Raw genomic sequence first — 18800 nt, 5'->3', positions numbered from 1 at the left:
TGTGTGGGGTAGGGGTTTCCTCTTCCCTATTGTCATGTAATCTTAGTTAAAAGTTCCTTTATACACATATATTTCAGCGCAGTTGGGCAACTTCAGCTAATTTATTTTTCTTCGGTTACTCTAGGTTCCCCGGGGGTGCTCTACCACTGGGCCACAACTCCAGCCCTTTTTATTTGGAGACCCGGGCTTGCTAAATTACAGAAGCTGACCTCGAACTTGCGATTCTCCTGCCCCAGCCTCCCGATTTCCTGGAATTTACAGGTCTACCCCAACGAGTCCAGTTTAGCATTTTAAACCTGTTTTGGGAGCAATGCCGGGGCAGTGCCGGGGGGCGCGTACCCGGGCGGGGTAGCAGGGCACCAGGGAAGGCAGGAACTCGGGGCAGGGAAGGGCAGAGGCTAGACAGTGCTGCCGAGGCTGGAGTCGCGGGAGCGGCGGGAGCGGCGGGGGCGGGGCTAGGCGGCGCGAGACGGGCCGAAGGCGGAAGGGCTGAACGCGAAGTGAGGCGGGAGCGCGGTGGCGGCCAGCGTCATGGCTGCTCACACTCGGGGCACCGAGCTCGGTAAGGGCCCCCGGGTCGCCTCCTTCCTTTTCCCCGCTTCCCGTTCCGCGGTGTTTCGCGCGGGGCCCGCGCCGGCCGAGCGTCCGCAGAGGTTCCCGGCGGCCGGGAAGCGGTGGCGCCGGCGGCGGCGACCCTAGGCAGAGGCGGAGCCCCGCTGAGCTCTGTGGCCTGGGCGCCCTCGCCTGGTTCCTGTGAGCGGGAGGAGTGGGGAAGGATTGGTTTGCATCTTTCGCCCTAGCCGTTCACCTCTTAATTCTCTGGTTGCAAACAACAGCAAAACCCCAAATAAAACCAGACAAAAACCTTGCTTTCCCCCTTTTAATTCAATACGTATGCGATTTAATGCTGGATTTCTAAAAATAATTTTTAACATAACTATCTCTAAAATGGCCTTTCTCCCCCAGGTGCCATGCTGGTTGGAAAAGTAGTCATGGCTCTGTGCAAAATATATAGCATCGTAAATTGTGTATGATCTTAGCTGTTTATCAAAATTGTAAAAGTGCCTGTATTCTTTTACCATTTTTCACTTATTGTTTTGCTGGTCCAAACCCAAGGCCCTGCCTAGCATGTACTAGGCAAGCATTCTACCACTGAGATACACCTCCAGTTTCCATCTTTCCTCTTATTGGTATTAGTTCAGATATTACTGGTTAGAAAGCTTATTTCATATTTCCTAAACGAAAAATTTGTAATTCACATAAGGTTAGTGGTTTGAATATATAACTTGGCTAGCTTTAATATTCTGAATCTTTAACTTATTAGCTATATGATTTTTTTTTACAGCATTCCAAGTTTCTTTATCTGTAAAATAGTTATTACAAAGGTATTTACCTCATGATTTGGAGATTAAATAAGAAGATACATGTAAAGGAGTACATTGTGGGTGCATAGTAAGAGCTAAATAAATAACAGTGTGTAAGAAAGTTCTGTTTTCAGGACTTATTTTTCGAAAATTCAAACAGGTACTTTAAAAATGATTATTATTAAACAATTGTAACTTTAAGAGTGGAATTTTTGTTGAGTGTTAGAGTCTAAATCTGCTTTTATAGACAGTTAATTTCTTCATGAAATGCATTCTGTTTTAGTCACTCCTCTCCAGAAGATTATGTTTTAAACTTGAAGTTCTATCTCTGGAATGTAAACTTTAACAACAAATGAGTATTTGCTAGATTGGAAGATCTTGAAAGATGGATGGGGGCTAGAGTTGTAGTGTTTTTGTGTCTTACTTTGGTATTTCCAGGATACTGGCTATGTGACTAGGTCACAATGAGGATATGCCATAATTTCCCCGAAACTTAAGTTTTAAGGTTTTTCTTTCAAGTAATACAATTAAACTATTGTTAGTTTTTTAGTTTGCAAAAATTAGAATCACTTTCATTTATTTGTTGAAGAATAATAGTATAGACAAAAACAATTGCTGTTTAGAATAAATGTGATTTTCATGCCCCTTTTTAAATGATCATAGCTTTGTTTTTATTAGTTTCTTCATTAAAATCAGATATATTGCAAAGGTGTTTTTCCTTAACTGGTATTTACCTTTAATTTAGAGAGATTTGGCCTCAAATACTAAAGTAAGCTATTTGAATTATTTATTTACTAGGGGAAAATCATTCAGTATTAATTTATGCATCGTATTGATTGATGAGTTTTATAGTGTTTTGAAATTGAAAGTGCTTTTAATTAACACTGCAACTAATTTTTTAGATGAATTAACTTTATTATAAAAAGAAATTGATGTTTATTGTAAAAATTTTAGAAAATACGGTTAGCACAAGAAAGACTAGAATTATTTGTGATCTAATTATTGTAATGTTTATTTCAGTGTACTATATATACTTCTAGTTCATGGACTTAAAAAAAAGAAAGATTTGACATGAAATCTGACCCTCATGATAAAAACCCTGCAATGAAAACATTTTTAGCATGGCATTTGGACATACAAAGAGGTTTTCCAAATGGGGAATAGACCCTCTAATCTTGATGTTAGAAGGTAGAGCCCAGCATTCTGAGATTTACCAAGTCATCTGAGTGATTCTAAGTTCAATTTTGAGAACCACTCTATCATGTCTCTGTGGCCCTCCTATTCCTATTACACCCTCTGTGGTCTATTAAAATTAATGGATATCTTCTCTCTTTTCCTAGACTTCTCTTAATTTTGCCTAAAATTTAGGTATCACAGGGGCGGTGATCTTCCTTTTGTTTGCTTATGTATCCCAGGCACTTGGTTAAAATAGTTTCTGTAACACAGATGACCCTCAGAAATATCCTTGAATGAAGGAATAAATTTAGAACTACTTCCTGCTTGGGGACCTTGGGTATCCACCTGGTTGCCCCAACATGGGGACAGGTTCAGTAAAGTACTGAACCTTCTTCCTCTTTCTGAATGTTGTTAAAATTCAGTTTTGTGACGACTTTTGTCTTAAAGGTGTGTCAAGAGGCTTTTAAAAGATGAACCTAGTGTTGCTTCTTTTCAAATGTTTTCTTAATAGTTTTCTTAGGAAAGTGGAATATCTCTTCAGTTGTACACAAAATGTAAACAGTTTAAGAAATCTGTGAATTTCAAGTGAGAAATGACTAATATAATCTTTCCAGAATATTCATTATCATAATTATTGAGATAGAGGACATTAAAGTTTATCTTTAGCTGGGTGTGGTGGTGCATGCCTATAATCCCAGCAGCTTGGGAGGTTGAGGCAGGAGGATCACAAGTTCTGAGCCTGTCTCAGCAACTCCAGGAGACTAAACAACTCAGTGAGACCCTATCTCTAAATAAAATCACAAAAGGGCTGGGGATGTGGCTCAGTGGTTAAAGACTCCTGGCTTCAATCCCTTGATACCAAAAAACAAACAAACAAACAAACAAACAAAAAAAGCTTGAGTTAAAAAAACCAATCTCTACTTAAAATTAAAAGAATAAGGTAGCATATTCTTTACTAAATGTGTGAAAACTTTAACTCTTCATTCATGTGGTCAAGTAGAATTGAAAATTTTTAGATTTCTACAAGGAATTTCTCAAGTGCAGTTAACTTGAGTTTTTTTTTTTTTTAAATAATGCAATCGATTAATTTGTTTTTGTTGAGAGCCACAGCCAGAAGGGGCCCCAGCAAACTTCCAGCTGCCAGCTGATGATTGGCTCACAGCGGCCCAGCAACTTCTAGCTGCCAACTGATTGGCTCCTCTGCGGTGATGCTCATTGGGCTGTTTCCCCGCCCTTTCAGACCATGGAGCTACTCATTGGGGGACTTTTTTGGCTCCGCCCACAGGACCCAGGTAATCGGCCTCAAGAGCAGGAGGAGGGGGGGAGGTTGAGATGCCTGTGGGAAGCTGGTGGTGGCAGTTGGGCTCTGAAGGTTTTCCTGAGGAGCTGTGTGGTTTGGTGTGTGTGTTCTAAAAATAAAGTTAGTTTCTTTTGACAAGTGGCTCCTGAATTGTGCCCAGCCAGACTGCGGCATTGTTTATGCCAATGTTTTTTCTTCTTAATACTTACAATATATATTCGTGGATGTGGTGGTGCACATCTGTAATCCAAGTGATTCAAGAGGCTAAGGCAGGAGGATTCTAAGTTCAAAGCTAGCCTCGGCAATTTAGTGAGTCTCTAATCAATTTAGCAAGACCCTGTCATAAAATAAAAAATAAAAAGAGTTGGGGGGGGCTGGGGTTGTGGCTCAGTGGTAGAACGCTTGCCTAGCATGTATGAGGCTCTGGGTTCAATTCTCAGCACCACATATAAGTGAACAAAATAAGGAATAAAGGTCCAAATAAAATAACATCAACTTTGTACAAACAGGCCAACTAAAGGCAATGTGCAATTCTGAACTTGATCTTTCTGAAAGATCCAAAACTGGACAACTGGCTACACTTGGAGTAAGCAGATTAGACAGTAGTAAGATACCAATGCCAATATTATCACTTTGACAGAGTCAAAGTACATGATTCCTAATGAGAAAAATGTCCTTATTTTTATGTGATTGTGATATTTATCTTGATGGATTTCTTTTTCTCTCATGGAGTAGTGATTATAAGCCATAATAATATTTTTTTTTAACTTTGAAACAATCTCAAACCTTTAGCAGAGTTTCATATACCATACAAAGAATTTTTCCCTCTGAACCATTTGAGGAAAATGCGTGATTGACATTGGGTTCCACCAACCCTGGATACTTTAGTATTTCCTGCTTATAAGCTAATATTTTTTTGTGGTTAGATGTAAGTTATGCATCTTTCCCAGGAATACCACAGAAATTATGCTGTTTTCTCATTGCATCTTGGTGGTAGCACATGATTTTGATTGGTCTCATAATTGGTGATATTTTGATCACTTGAATAAGATGGTATCTGCCATGCTACTCCACTGTAAAGTTAAGTTTTAGCCTTTGTAATTAATATGTATTTTATGGTAGGTACTTTGAAACTAGTTAGGTATCTTTTTCCTCTGCCAACTTTAATTAATATTTATTCAATTACAGTTTTTTAAAAAGTATTTTTTATAGTAGATTGACACAATACTTTCATTTTATTTTATTTTTTTAATGTGGTGCTGAGGACTGAACCCAGTGCCTCACATATGCTAGGCAAGTGCTCTACCAACTGAGCTACAAATCCAGCCCAGTTACTTATTTATGTTATTATGTATTTGAGGTTTCTTATCTTCCCAATTAATTATAATTGTTAACTATTATTATTTACTTTAATACTCAAGTCTTTTCAGATTTTGATAGTAGTAGCTCCTTCTAGCTGACTTCTCTTCCTTTTTTTTTTGGTATCAGGAATTGAACTTAGGAGTACTTAATCACTGACTCACATCCCAGCTCATTTTTAAAATTTTGAGACAAAATCTCATGAAGTTGCTTAGGACTTTGCTGAATTTGCTAGGGTTGGCTTTAAGCTTGTGATCCTCCTGTCTCAGCCTCCCAAGTTGCTGGGATTACAGACATATACCACTATGTCCCACTTTCTCTTTCTTTAATAATTTAATTAAAACAAAAAAAATTTTTTTTTTTTGTTAGTATTGGGGATTGAAACCACTGAGCTACATCACTGGCCCTTTTAATTTTATTTTTGTTTTGAGACAGGATCTCACTAAGTTGCTCAAACTGGCCTTGAACTTGTGATCCTTCTGCCTTAGCCTCCAGAGTAGTTGGGATTATAGTTGTGTGCTATCATGTCCAATTGCTACATTTCTTCTTTTTTTGTTTTTAGTGGTGCTGGGGCTTGAACCCAGGGCCTTGTGCATGTGAGGCAAGCACTCTACAAACTGAGTTATATCCCCAGCTCCCTCTTTTTTTAAAAAAAATTATTCTTATTATTATATATGACAGTAGAATGCATTTTGACATATTATACATTGATGGAGTGTAATTTCTCTTTTTTCTAGTTGTACATGATGTACAATCACACTGGTTGTGTAATCATATGTGCACATAGGATAATAATGTTTGATTCATCCTACTATCATTCCTTTTCCCATACACCCACCTCTCCTTTCACTCCCCTCTGTCTAATTATAAAGTACCTCTGTTCTTCTGTAGCTGCCCCTCCCTCCAACTGCTACTTTTCTTCATTTCTGTCTCAAGGGTGTTTCGAGCATATCTTAAATTTTCTGTTCCCATACTGGAGCCTGTTCGCCAAGGAACATTTTTTCAGTGGATAATGATATTAAGAAGCTAAGTTCTGAATACTAGGTATGCTGCAGTAACTGGGATGTCCCTGTTCCTAAGCCCCTCAGTTAGCAGAATTGAAAAATGTATGTGTGTGTACATGTGTGATGTGTGTGCACGTGTTCAGCAACATAAATTTACTTCTGTATCTACCTATTATTATTCTATCAGTATCTCTCTATATCAGGAAAGCCAAGAGTTCACTAAGAGATATGTCTAGTTCTGGTCCAACACTATAGGATTTATTCCATCGTTCTCCCTTTTCATATTTGAAACTCTCCTCACGCAGGGCCACACTTCTTCTACCCCTAGTCAAGTTTTTCTTAACTGTCTCAGACTCTGGCACCTGAGTTGGCCAGCTCTCCCCATCTTGCTTGCCCTCCACCCCCTTGCAGCAGGCTGCTGTCCGCGTGGATATCCATCCCACTTACCCTAGTCATTGTCTGTGGCCCTCTGTGCCAGGCTACCTTTCCATGTGGATAACCTCAAGGGCCTGCCTAGGCTTTGCTTTCCTTATCTGGCAGCCCCTTCATGCAGAATCTCTCCTTATGAGTAGACTCTGAGCTGCCCCATGTGCAGGCGTCCTCTTCCCTGTTTGGGTTCCTATAAACCCACTCTGGATATGGGGTGCCCCCATTGCAACCTGGCTCAAATGCCTGTCTTTTCACCTCCCTCATTTTTATCCCACTGGTTTAGAGTATTTGCTTAGGAAAGAAGGGAGAAAGGGGCCAGAATAAAATGAAAAATTTTACTTTTGTACACATAGGAACTTTCTATGTGGAGTGCCTAGTGTTCTGGCACTTGGTAATGGATACCAAGGAGAGACTAACCTGGTTTCTGCTCTCCCTGAGCTCATTCTTGTAAATCATTATATACACTATGATAAAGCTGACAATAGAAACATGGTAGGAAAGATAAAGATGAAGTCACTGACAGTCCAGGGGAGGTGTTTTTTTTTGGAAGGGATATTTCTGACAGGGAATAGCTTGTACAAGGACACTAAGCAAAAGCAGCCTGGCATGTTTCGTTAAATATAGGAAACCCAATTTTCAGATTTTTGATGTAATCTTTTCATTATATTATAGTGGCTAAGAATATTTTAGTGAAGAAAAATCCTTCTATATATGAAATACATATAGAGTCAACATAGTGACTGTGTACATTTTTACATTTTAAATGGTACATCCTTTTATGAAAGCTTACTTTCATTCTACTTTGAAGTATTTTACCTTTTGATTGTAAGCTATCTTTTGTTATTCTGATATTGCTTTGATAAATAGAAAAATTATAAAGAAATAATTTGAATTTGTTGTATAATTAAATAATTAAAAGTCCTTCATGGTGCCTGCTAAGTTAAAAAACATTGTTTAAAAGCAGCTGAGCTCTGTGGATTTTAATTATTAGGAAGGAAGACAAACTTCAAGCACTCATTTAAAATGGGATGCCTCTGCCAGGAAAGAAAGACTAGTAAATGAGACAGCAGACAGAGCCCTTGAGGATGTGATTTAAACATGTCACTAGAAATTGTTTAAGTGGAGAGTTCTGGCCCTTTTAAAACACTCTCTGTCACTTGAGGATTGGGTCACCTTGAAATGTGTTCATCTTTGAGTTAAAGGCATAAAAAGACACTTTGAAAATTTTCAGTCAACTTTGCTGTGTGTTGTGTGTCTACGGATGTACCGCTCCTCAGCCTGCCTGAGCTGTAACAGTCAGTTCCCTGGAAACCAAAGTGGTTGCAAGAGAAGGATAAATGTTTAATCTCAGCTCCGGCAAACTGTACAGATTTTTTAAAATGTTGAGACATTCGGGTTGCAACTTCTAGCTCTCTGTATAGTTAGGCCTTTCTCCCCCAAAGCAATGCCTGAGATAAAAGTAGCTGCTGGTAATTACTTCCAAAAAAGGTGCCACTTAGCTGGTGCCATGTTCTTTTAGAATGTGGTTAATGATGTCAAATTGTTGTCTTTAAAATCTGGAAAAATATCCTAATTAACTGCTCTTATCCCTGATTCTGATAAGCTTTTCAGTTGAACACTTTGTGGACACCTGCCCTAACATTCAAGATAGATAGGGGTGTATGTGTGTGTGTGTGCGCGCACAAGTATGTACAATTTGACTTTGAACTAGGTATCTGGCATGCTTAAGGTACAGAGACTCCTAAATTACTATTATTTTTTTCTTGGTACCAGGGACTGAACCTAGGGGTGCTTAACCACTGACTGACATCCCTGTCTCTTATTCTTTATTTTGAGAAACATAATCTCACTGGGTTGCTTAGGACCTTGATAAATTGCTGAAGCTGCCCTTGAACTTGAGATCCTCCTGCCTTAGCTTCCCAAGTTGTTGGGATTACAGGCACAGGCCGCCATGCACTGCAAGACCTCTAAATTCTAATGTAGAAATCCTTTAGTAAATATTGCTTCTTATAAACATTTCAAATGCTATTTTGTAAGAAAATTTAAGAGTGTCACATTTATAATGCTACCTTAAAAAATATTACAGAATTTTGTAGCAGAAAGGCATCTTAATTATCAGTCCTACATCCTTCTGTTAACAGAGGAGTAAACTGAAGCCTAGGGAAGTTAAATCTATGATCACATGACTGGAGACAATACTGAATTTGAAACTCAGCTCTCTCTGATTGACTTTAATCTGTTGCATTATCTCCTTCTCTACCATCCTTCTGTGTTTCTATATCAGAATCATCTGAGAGTCCTGTTAAACATGAAGATTCCTGAGCCCCCAAATAGCTTTAATTGTTTGCATTGTGGGGAGAAGGCCAGGAACCTGCATTCTACAACTCTGTCATGAACACTGCAGATTCAGAATTCTGATGTAAGCTGTAGTCATAGATTAATTAGAGATTCAGAGACTCTTTACTTTATATCATTTTGACAAATTCTGTCATTCTTATCTTTATATGTATGTATATCATTTTTCTATTTAGTAAGCAAAATTTCTGTAAGCAAATATGGGGAGAAGTTAATCTTTTATTTTCTGATTGAAGTAAGTGAGAAAATTTTGATAAAATGGACATGAAAACATATCAGAAGGATCAGGAGGTGAGGCAGTTATGTAAGTACCTATTGAGAGGTGCAGAGTATCCAACAAGAAGAATGCTTTATTCAAAGATGCCAATGACTGATGGAAATACGGTGTTCTTGATGATCATTTTGGAAATTGACATGGGAGTATTTAAGGATCTCCAATTAGCTGTAGATATGAGATTGTTTACCAGCAAAAAGTAATTAGTTTTCTGGGAGGGAAAATATTTTTATTTTCTCTGAATTTTGTGAATTAAGTTTGTGTTGTAGACTCTGGGGAGGGAAAGAAGTCGTAATGATCCTCACTGCAATGGATGAAGGAGCTCAGTTGTACTGTGTGTATTGCAGTTTTGAGGGAGATTATTTCTTTCAGTATGTATGGAGAAACTTCAGCGCTTCTGTTAATTTTCCAAGGAAGAAACCCATTTATTTTAGTTTTGTATCTCTACAAAGTTTAGTTTCCCTGACCCTCTCCTTACCTTCAAAAAAATTTTGGACTTGTCTTTAAGCAGTCATTACCAGTTTAGCATCCCTAATCCAAAAATCCAAAATTCAAAATATTCCAAAATTCAGAACTTTCTGAGTACTGACATGATGCCAGAAGTGGAAAATTCCATAACTGACTTCATGTGATTACTTGTAGTCTACACTGAGGTGCACTAAAAAATATTGCATAAAATTACCCTCACACTCTGCATATATGAAACACGAATAAGGACTGGGATGTAGCTGAGTGGTAGAACATTTGCCTAGCATGTGTAAAGCCCTAGGTTCACTCCCTAGTACTATAAACAAACAAACCCCCAAACAATAAAAAACCCCAAAACTATAGAAACATGAATGAATTTTATACATAGACATGGATCCCATGCCCCAAATATCTCATTATGTATGTGTGTATATGCACATATTTGGAAATCCCTAAAATTCAAAATCTGAAACACTTTTTGTATCAAACATTTTGGATACAGTTACCTTACCTGTGTTATATAACCTCAAACTTACTCATTGAACACATATATAGAGAACAACTACTACCCTCTGTGTCTTTTTTTTTTTTTTTTAAAGAAAAAGAGAGAATTTTTTAACATTTATTTTTTAGTTTTCGGCGGACACAACATCTTTGTTTGTATGTGGTGCTGAGGATCAAACCCGGGCTGCATGCATGCCAGGCGAGCGTGCTACCGCTTGAGCCACATCCCCAGCCCCCCTCTGTGTCTTCATCAAGCATATAAGAGCTACAGGAGTTGGGGAAACCTTGAGATGCTTTTTTCTCTCACCAAATTTTAAAATATTTTTGGAGAGGTAGCTCTTTTTAAGGAAAGCAAACTTTCCCACCAACAGGATATGCAGTTTCCCTGTTTGAAATGATTGACTAGTTAACTTTGTAACTCTTGGATACTCATTTAAAAGTACAGTAGTCCTCCCTTATCTATGGGATGTCTGACCCCAAGTGTCATGTCTGAAACCTTTTTTCCAGTACCTAAATACATACCTATAATAAAGTTTAATTTAAAAATTAGGCTCAGAAGGAAATTAAGAATAACAAATAGAGCAATTATAACAATATGCCATAATGTTATATGAAAGCAGTCTTTCTCTCTAAATATTGTATTATACTTACTCTTATGGTGATGTGAGATGATAGTTAAAGGAAGCACTTTATTGCTTGTCTTTGGCATTTCTGAATTGCCAACATCACTATTCCTGTGTTTTGAGGCTACTTTAAAGTAAAGTATGGGTTACTTGAACACAAGCATTCAGTACAGCAACAGTTGATCTGATAACTAAGACTGCTACAAAATGACTAAAGGGCAAGTAGCATATACAATGTGGATACACTAAACAAAAAGGCATGATTCATGTCTTAGGCATATAATAGGAGTTTTATCAGGGAAAACACCTCCATATTTCTGCCTCCAGGAAGAAAAAAATAATAATTTTAGTCTGCAGATGAATACTGTGGTTGACTGTGTGTAGTGTTATGCTAGTAATTACATAATATAGTGAACTTGTGGGTCATGTGAGTAGCATGTGAAGTTCAGAAAATAGGCTTTGTTGCTGATAATGCTCAAGAACATCTCAAAGTAGAGTTCTTTATATGTCCTAAAGTTAAATCATTTTATTTCTTGACAATAGTTACTTTCACAAATCAAGTTGAAATTAGACATCTTGTGGAAGGAATGCCAGAAAGTTTGAATGCATTGTGGTTTAACTGGGAGAGGTACAGGATTAGGACCAATGCAGGACTGGTACCCAGGTACAGGAGTCCTAGTTTTTGGTGGTACCTGGCCATTGACATTACACAGAAGACCTCAGTCCGCTGGCTTGTATTTTCCAAATTTGTCAAACAGACACATAACAAGTTCATCAGTTCTACTATGATGACAGATGTTGATAATGGCAGTTCGTGTGTGGGGACAAGGCATATGTAGAAATTCTGTACCTCTGCTTAGTTTTGCTATAAATCTAAAACTGCTGTAAATCAGTGTCCTCAAAACAAAAACCGGACAGATGATCTCGAGAATCCCTCTAGTTTCTGAATTTCTTTGAGTCTTCATATTACTTAGAATGGTCATCCAGTAGAATTGTAGATCAGGGGTGTTACCTGGTCTTGGAGTTCAGTTCTTTTTCTTCCTTCTCCGGCCAGCACAGTCCTCCGGATTTCAAGACTCAAAGTTCCAGTGGTCAGTTTATTTCCTACCCCCATTTTTTTATTGATTGAATGTGACTGAACACTTTGCTATGTTTTCCTTCTCTTGTTTCATGAATGTATCATAAATCTTTATGTGAGTAGAGCCTTTATTTTGTATTTGTTCATCTGCCTGGCAGAGTATTGATTAAAATCTTAATGTTTCTTCCATAAAAATATGTCGTTGATGCACCTCTTCCTCCTATTTCTAGGAAGGCTTATTCTGTCACACACGTAAATCATAATGGTGGCATCATAGCTAGTTTTTCTATATCTGGGTTTTATTATCCATCCTGGAAAAATCCTATTTTGTTAAATATTAATTTATTGTTGTTTTCAAATAGAACAAATTTTTATTTATCTTCTTATTTAGTAAAAATATGTATTTTTACTTATTATTATAGTCTGTTTTTAGCCAAAGGAAATGAATTAGTTGGTGGGAATAGCCAAATAATGTCAGCAAGTATATAAATTAAGTTAACCAGGTGGGAATTCTCAAGACTGGAAATGTTTGATAAGTTCTGGTAAAATTGTGAGTCAAGTAATCAGATTGTGTAGTATATTTTTTTACTCTCAAGAACATATATACAGCATTCTAGAAATAACTTGGGTCTTGGAATCATAGATACTTGTGTTTCTGTTATAACTCTGACAGGTACTGTGTGATCTTGAATTCTTAATTTAGTCTCTGAGCTATATTTTCCTCAATCTATAGAATGGACCTAGTCTCAACCTGGAAGAATATAGTGTGAATATTATATGAGAAACAGAGTTAAATAATTCTTGAGCAATAAATAGATGGTAGCCTTATTCATAATTCCAATTGCTTTTATATTGTCTTCTTGAAATAGTTACTTTCATTATTTCACCTTTTTCTTGTAGGTCTACTTGTTCTCTGCTAGATTTTCCACCATTGGTCTCCTAAGGTACCTTAACTTCTTCTATGGTACCTACTTATTTTGGTCTTATTGTGGCTCCCTGCCTTCTAGGTACCGTGCCACTTGTTCCAAATCTCATTTAATATTCACAATTGCTGGGCTGGAATTGTAGCCCAGTGGTAGAATGCTTGCCTAGCATGGGTAAAGCACTGGGTTGATCCTCAGCACCAATAAAAATCAAAATAAATAAAGGTTAAATTCTTTAGCTTTATTTATCACTTGTTTTTTGGTACCAGGAATTGAGCCTAGGGGTGCTTAACTACTGAGCCACATCCCCAGCTCATTTTTATTTTGTATTTTAAGAAGGTCTTGCTCAGTTTCTGAGGTGACTTTGAACTTGCAATCCTCCTCCCCAGCCTCCCAAGCTGCTAGGGTTACAGGCCTGTGCCAGCTTGCCTGGCTATTTGTCACATTTTTAAAGAATAAAAAGTCACAAATCATAAGTAGAAGCATGAGGATTTGACTTTAAAGTTCAATTTCAAGAAAGGAAAAAGGATGTATTGAATAGCTACTGTTACATATTATATATGACTTTCATCATTGTCTTGGTACCTTGTGATTTGCAGAAAAAAAAAAATCCTCTTCAGATCCCTGTTTACCAGTCTCATGCTGCTTTTCTAGGAACTTAAAATGGCCTTATAACTACCTGATGAATCAAGCCCACATACTTTGCTCACTCTCTGAAGATCCTGGCATTTTGACTCCATTCCTGTTACCACCTCTGTCTCTCCTCCACATATGTATACTCAGGTACTTTTGTTAGGCTGGCTTGGTCTTTGGTTTTATTTTTTGGGGCTGTTGCTCTGTTTGGAATGCTGACGGACATTATCTTCTCTGCTGTTGGAGATTATCTCTGACCTTGGAAGTCAAGCTTACATTCTTCCACTTTTTTGAAACTTTTTCCAATTTCTCTTGTCTTTTTTTAAAATTGCAGTTCTGCAGATTGAACCCAGGGCCTCACACATGCTAGGCAAGTCCTGTATCACTGAGCTACACCCCCAGCATCCTTACATTTAAAAATAAGAAACAAAAATACAAAGTGTTTAAAATTCAAGTGTTTATATATTTACCTTTTGGTTTGTGTGGTATACATGATATGGGTGTAGAGTTAGAACAGGAAATGGCTAGGGATGTGGATCCTTAACACCTGAATAGTTGAGTGTCAGCTGATGTTAGGGAGAGCCCTTAGGAAGTAGGGGGAATTCTGTCTCTGTGTCACCAGCTTCTTGCTGTATGCTGTCCCCACCCCTAGGAGTTAACTTCCAGGGTGCTTTTCTCTATTAAATACTGTCTATTAAATGCTGGAGAATAGAAAATTTACTTCCTCCTAAGGTAGGAAAAACTGATGGTATAAAGAGCTACTTTTCTTGGAAAAGAAAACTTTAAGAGGGGAATGATACTTTTAACTATTTAAACTATTTAACCAAAGGGAATATTTGATTGTGGGGAGCCTACTTGCTATCCCTGCAATCTTGCCATTTTGATTTGTGTTCACTGTTTCTTTGTACAGCTGACCTTAAGTACCTTTCTCAGCTTTCTGGTTCTGTAGCTGTTAAATTCTGCCCTGAAGACAGGAACAGGCTTCTCTGTGAAAATTGGACAAGATCCAGCTTCTTTAGAGAGCTACCCTGGTCATATGACTTCCGCCTCTGCTTGGGTTCACTTGGGTCATTGGAGCAACAGTGGCATATTTGTGTCCCTGTGGTGCAACACAAGGGAGAATGCCACAGAGTTATTGTAGAACTAACTCAGACTAACTTCTGAGTGGGCACATCTAATGACTTCTCTTTGGAAGAAGGTTGGTGCTTAAATGTTTTTGATAACTTGTCACAGAACATCTGAAAGCAATGGGAAAACCAGCCACCTTGTCAAAACCTGTGCCACAAAAGAACTTCCTGAGGAGAAATTGCAGGAGATCAGGTGCTGTGGGAAAGCAATGTTTTGAATCAGTACCCAGCAGGTGGCGATTTCCACTCTGATTCAGTTCAGAACAGATATTCCCAGACAGTGTTGGCAGTCATTGAGCTCCATAATGTAGCGGGGGTCTGTTTGTTTTTGGAGACAATGTCAACTCAAGCCCTGTCTGCTTACAGTTAGAGAATTTTAGCACATGTTAGATGCCTGCTGTTTAAGGGGTACACCTGCATCTCAGGCTCCTTCTGCCTATGTGTGTGCTTAAATATATATTTAAGCATAGTAAAGGTGTTGCTGGAGAGCATGAGACTGGTAAGGAGGGATCTAGAGAGCATTTAATTTTTTTCCGCAAATCAAAGGTTAGTGAGACGATGATATAGGCAAGTATAATATCTACAATACGTTTTTTCTCTTTTTCTTTCAAAATTAGCTCACTTTAGTTTCAAAGGATGTTCTCTTATCCCAGTTTGAGAATTACGTTATGTAGTTGTAGGATACCTCGATTAAAATTTTCTGCAAATAAATCTATATGGTGGCATGGTTATTCATTTGTTTAAACGTAGCTCTTTTTTTTTTTGAAAGGAAATTGGACTTTCAAGTTAATACCTGGGATTCAAATCCTATTTCTTCTAAGTACGAGTTTTGAGTTTTCATATTTTAAAAATATGATTAATGAAAGCTAGGTCATGGAGTAATTGTAAATATTAAATGAAGTGTTAGGTGTGGAACAACTGGCATGGTACCTAGAAGGCAGTAAGCCACGATGAGAATTTCTTCTCCTTCTCTTTACCCGCAATCTTGGAGAATTCTGACCTGTAAGCTAAAGAGTAACCGCTTGTGAACAAAGGTATTTGCAGATTGGAATGTAATATGGGTCTTGAGGGAGAAATTCAAAGGGTCTGGGACAGTTAAAGCCCCATTGTATGCTGGGATACTGTAGGAATTGAAATTAGACCTGTATTCAATACCTTTACATTGAGTTGCTGTCCATCATTTTCTACTGTAGGAATTTTTCAATCCCAAATTCTGTTTTTTTTTCCTGATATTTTTTATGATCAACATCTTTGAAAATTAGTCCATAGCCAGACCATAGTATAGGTGTTCATTTAGTAAGTCTTGTTAGTGCCATATTATGACTTTTAAATTATTAGAGGCAGGGGCTCCTACAGGACTCTTTTTTTCTTTCTCCTTTCTTTCGTTCCTTCCATTCTCCCTTTGAGGTACTAGGGGTTGAACTCAGAAGGGCTCTACCATGGAGCCGGATCTCTAGCCCTTTTTATTTTTATTTTTGAGACAGGGTCTTGCTATGTGGCCTAGGCTGGCCTTGAACTTGTAATCAAGTGAACCTTCTGCCTCAACCTTTTTCTGGATTGCTGGGATTGTGGGTATGTGCTGTCCAGCTGGGCCTCATATGTGATTTCTTGAGAATAGTAGAATTTTTTTTTTTTACTAAAATAAACTCATTTTTTTAAACTAAAAATTGGCTTTAAAATTCAAATATATAAATTTTAATAGAAAAAATTGCAATTCTCAGGTCATTTAAAAAGTGAAAAGGTTAGGTATTAGGATAATATGAACTTAACAAATTTTAGGAAATGAAAGTTAACAACCTTATAAAATGTTATTCATAATTTATATCTTACCCTATAGGTAACATTTAAAAGGAATTGTTCCTGGGAGAGAGCAGGTATTATATTAAATTCATAGTAAATATAATAACTTTTCCCTGAAATGAATTTAAATGAGATAATATATGGTGATAGTAGGACATACCACTAGATAATGGTAATGGGGGAATAAGTTTCAAGACAAATAGGCATAGATATTATATAATCTTAAATTTCTAATATTGTACTTAACCATTTTTTGGAGCTTATCATTTTTACTTAAGTTTAAATAAAATAATTTTATTATTAACATTTAGTTTGTTCCATTCTTGAGCATTTCAATAATATTTATGATGTTTTCACAGGATTAATTTTGGGCAATTCTCTTTTAGCATATAAGAATCCTTGCAGACTCTGATTTACGTGGCTAGTACAACATTCAGCAGAGGTAGCAGCTTTATGAATAATATCTATTGACTGATATTATGAATTCAGTAAGACAGCATTTTTGGACATTCTAAAATTTTAATTTAGGAAAGTCCTTCATCCTAGATTTTCATTGAGAGAGAAATTTTTCATTAAGAGGGAGGAGTTACATAGGATTTCTCTGAAGCTCTGGGCTCCTAGGGTAATTGATCAAAGTTTTCAAAGGGTTGAAAATTGAATCTTTACCCGACAGGGGGCCAGAGTCTTCCAGCACTGATGAATTTATCTGTGGTCTCATGACTCTTTCTGAATACTAGGCACATTTAGGGGCTTGGAGAAATGCTCATCAGAAGTTTCCTAGAGTCCATTTAGTTGAAAGACTACATGTTTGGAAATCTGAATGTGGTTTGGGAATTCTCTGGTGTGTCTTCCAGAGAGCATAGAGTAACAAAACAAGATCTTGACAGTGAAATAAATGTCTTGTGATGGAAACTCTTTTTGTTACTAACTTTATTAAACATATTAATTTTGCTGAAAAGCATGAAATAGACTGATTTTTAGATGACAGTTTTTAGAAGTATGATCAGATCAGGGATTGACTCACAACATTGTTGGTTATTTAAGTACGTTTGTGTATATGTCTTTTCTAGATTTCACAAACATGTATGAACCCATATGGATCCTAACGTTGTGTCTGGCACAGTACAGACATAGAGGCTGAAGAAATTTTATTTGACTTGGGCTGATAAAATGAGTCATTTCATAAAGGCAAAGGAAACCTAGGTAGAGTGTGAAAGAAATTGCAAAGGACTTTTTGTCTTCTGGCTTCTAAGATGCTGTCTTCAATCCTCACAGAGCAAAGCATCTGGGGCACAGTGAGATCACAGCCATGATCTAAACCCATGATATAAGTCCTTATTGTCTACAAGAGAAGGAGTTCCATTCTTTAGGAATATTCTAGTATATTCTCATATACTATATACTCTTAATAGTATATATTCTAAGGGAACTTTTGAAATGGAGGGAAAATATGAAATAACAGGATGGAGTTTAAAGAATTTTTGGGAGATATCATGGATCCTTAATTTTAAATGTATGCCTGGCATCAAATCTTTTGTGGGAAGTAGTAGAGTGAGGAAGTATTGTGCAAATATGAACACGAGGTGAAGTTGGGTTTTTAGTTACAGTCTATGACTTTAAACTCTTCATTCCTAATTGGTTTTGGTCAGCTGATCTGAGAATATCCTTTTGAGAAAAAAAAAAAGCGTGAACAGGTGGCCTCCCCCTTTTATGGAAGAACATGAGGCTTGCTTCCCTCTTCTCTTTGAAATTATTTTAATTTTTATTGACAATATACATTTATATCTTTTAAAAAGACATAAGTCTGTAAGACTTATGTACAGCAAGCCTTAGCTCCACCTTTCTATATACACAACACATTTTCTCCACTAGCAGCTATTTTTTCTAGTTTTATATCCTTTACTGGTATTCTTAACTTTTCAGTGTTACCTATTAACTTTCTGTTGTGGAAGATATTTAGCTCTCTGATAGTTCTTCTCCGTCCCCCTTGTTCTCCTTCCTATTCTGTCATCATAGTAATTAATTGTTATATAATTTCCAGTTAGATAAATTTTCATTGTTTTATAATTAGGACTATCAGTATCAATTCATATTTAAGCCATATCGTATGTGATTGCGTTGCATATACAAATTTTTACTTTCCCGAGAATGGTCTCATTTGCTTGGTTTTCTGTGTAGTTGTGTCTAATTCAGTGAAACTCTTTTTGGTGCATTGAGAAAGACCAGATAACTGATCAGTTTTCTGTTTTTCTTGGAGAAACATCCCTCCTCAGGTCCTCTACTCTCTTCAGCTAAGAACTAAGAATCCTTTGCCAAATACAAGGTCATGAAGTTTTTTTTTTTTTTTTTTTTTTTTATGGTGCTGGGGACCAAACCCAGGGCC

General features: G+C 37.2%; 1 protein-coding gene across 3 annotated transcripts in view; it reads left to right on the top strand.

The window, feature by feature from the left end:
• The first annotated feature begins 473 nt into the window (after window positions 1-473).
• Dera (deoxyribose-phosphate aldolase) overlaps window positions 474-18800 on the top strand; it is a 118965-nt gene continuing 100638 nt past the window's right edge. The window contains exons 1-2 of one of the 3 annotated variants that reach the window (XM_071610115.1): window positions 504-562; window positions 3643-3832. In XM_071610115.1, coding sequence (XP_071466216.1) covers window positions 3784-3832 — 49 coding nt within the window. In that variant the 5' untranslated portion in view covers window positions 504-562; window positions 3643-3783. Of the gene's footprint in view, window positions 563-3642; window positions 3833-18800 lie in introns of all 3 variants that reach the window. The other 2 variants (XM_071610116.1, XM_027955991.2) reach the window with 2 other exon arrangements.

The sequence above is a fragment of the Marmota flaviventris genome, chromosome 3 (assembly GCF_047511675.1).
Source record: "Marmota flaviventris isolate mMarFla1 chromosome 3, mMarFla1.hap1, whole genome shotgun sequence".
In the NCBI taxonomy this organism is placed as follows: domain Eukaryota; kingdom Metazoa; phylum Chordata; class Mammalia; order Rodentia; family Sciuridae; genus Marmota; species Marmota flaviventris.
This window is presented reverse-complemented; position numbering and strand designations above follow the sequence as displayed.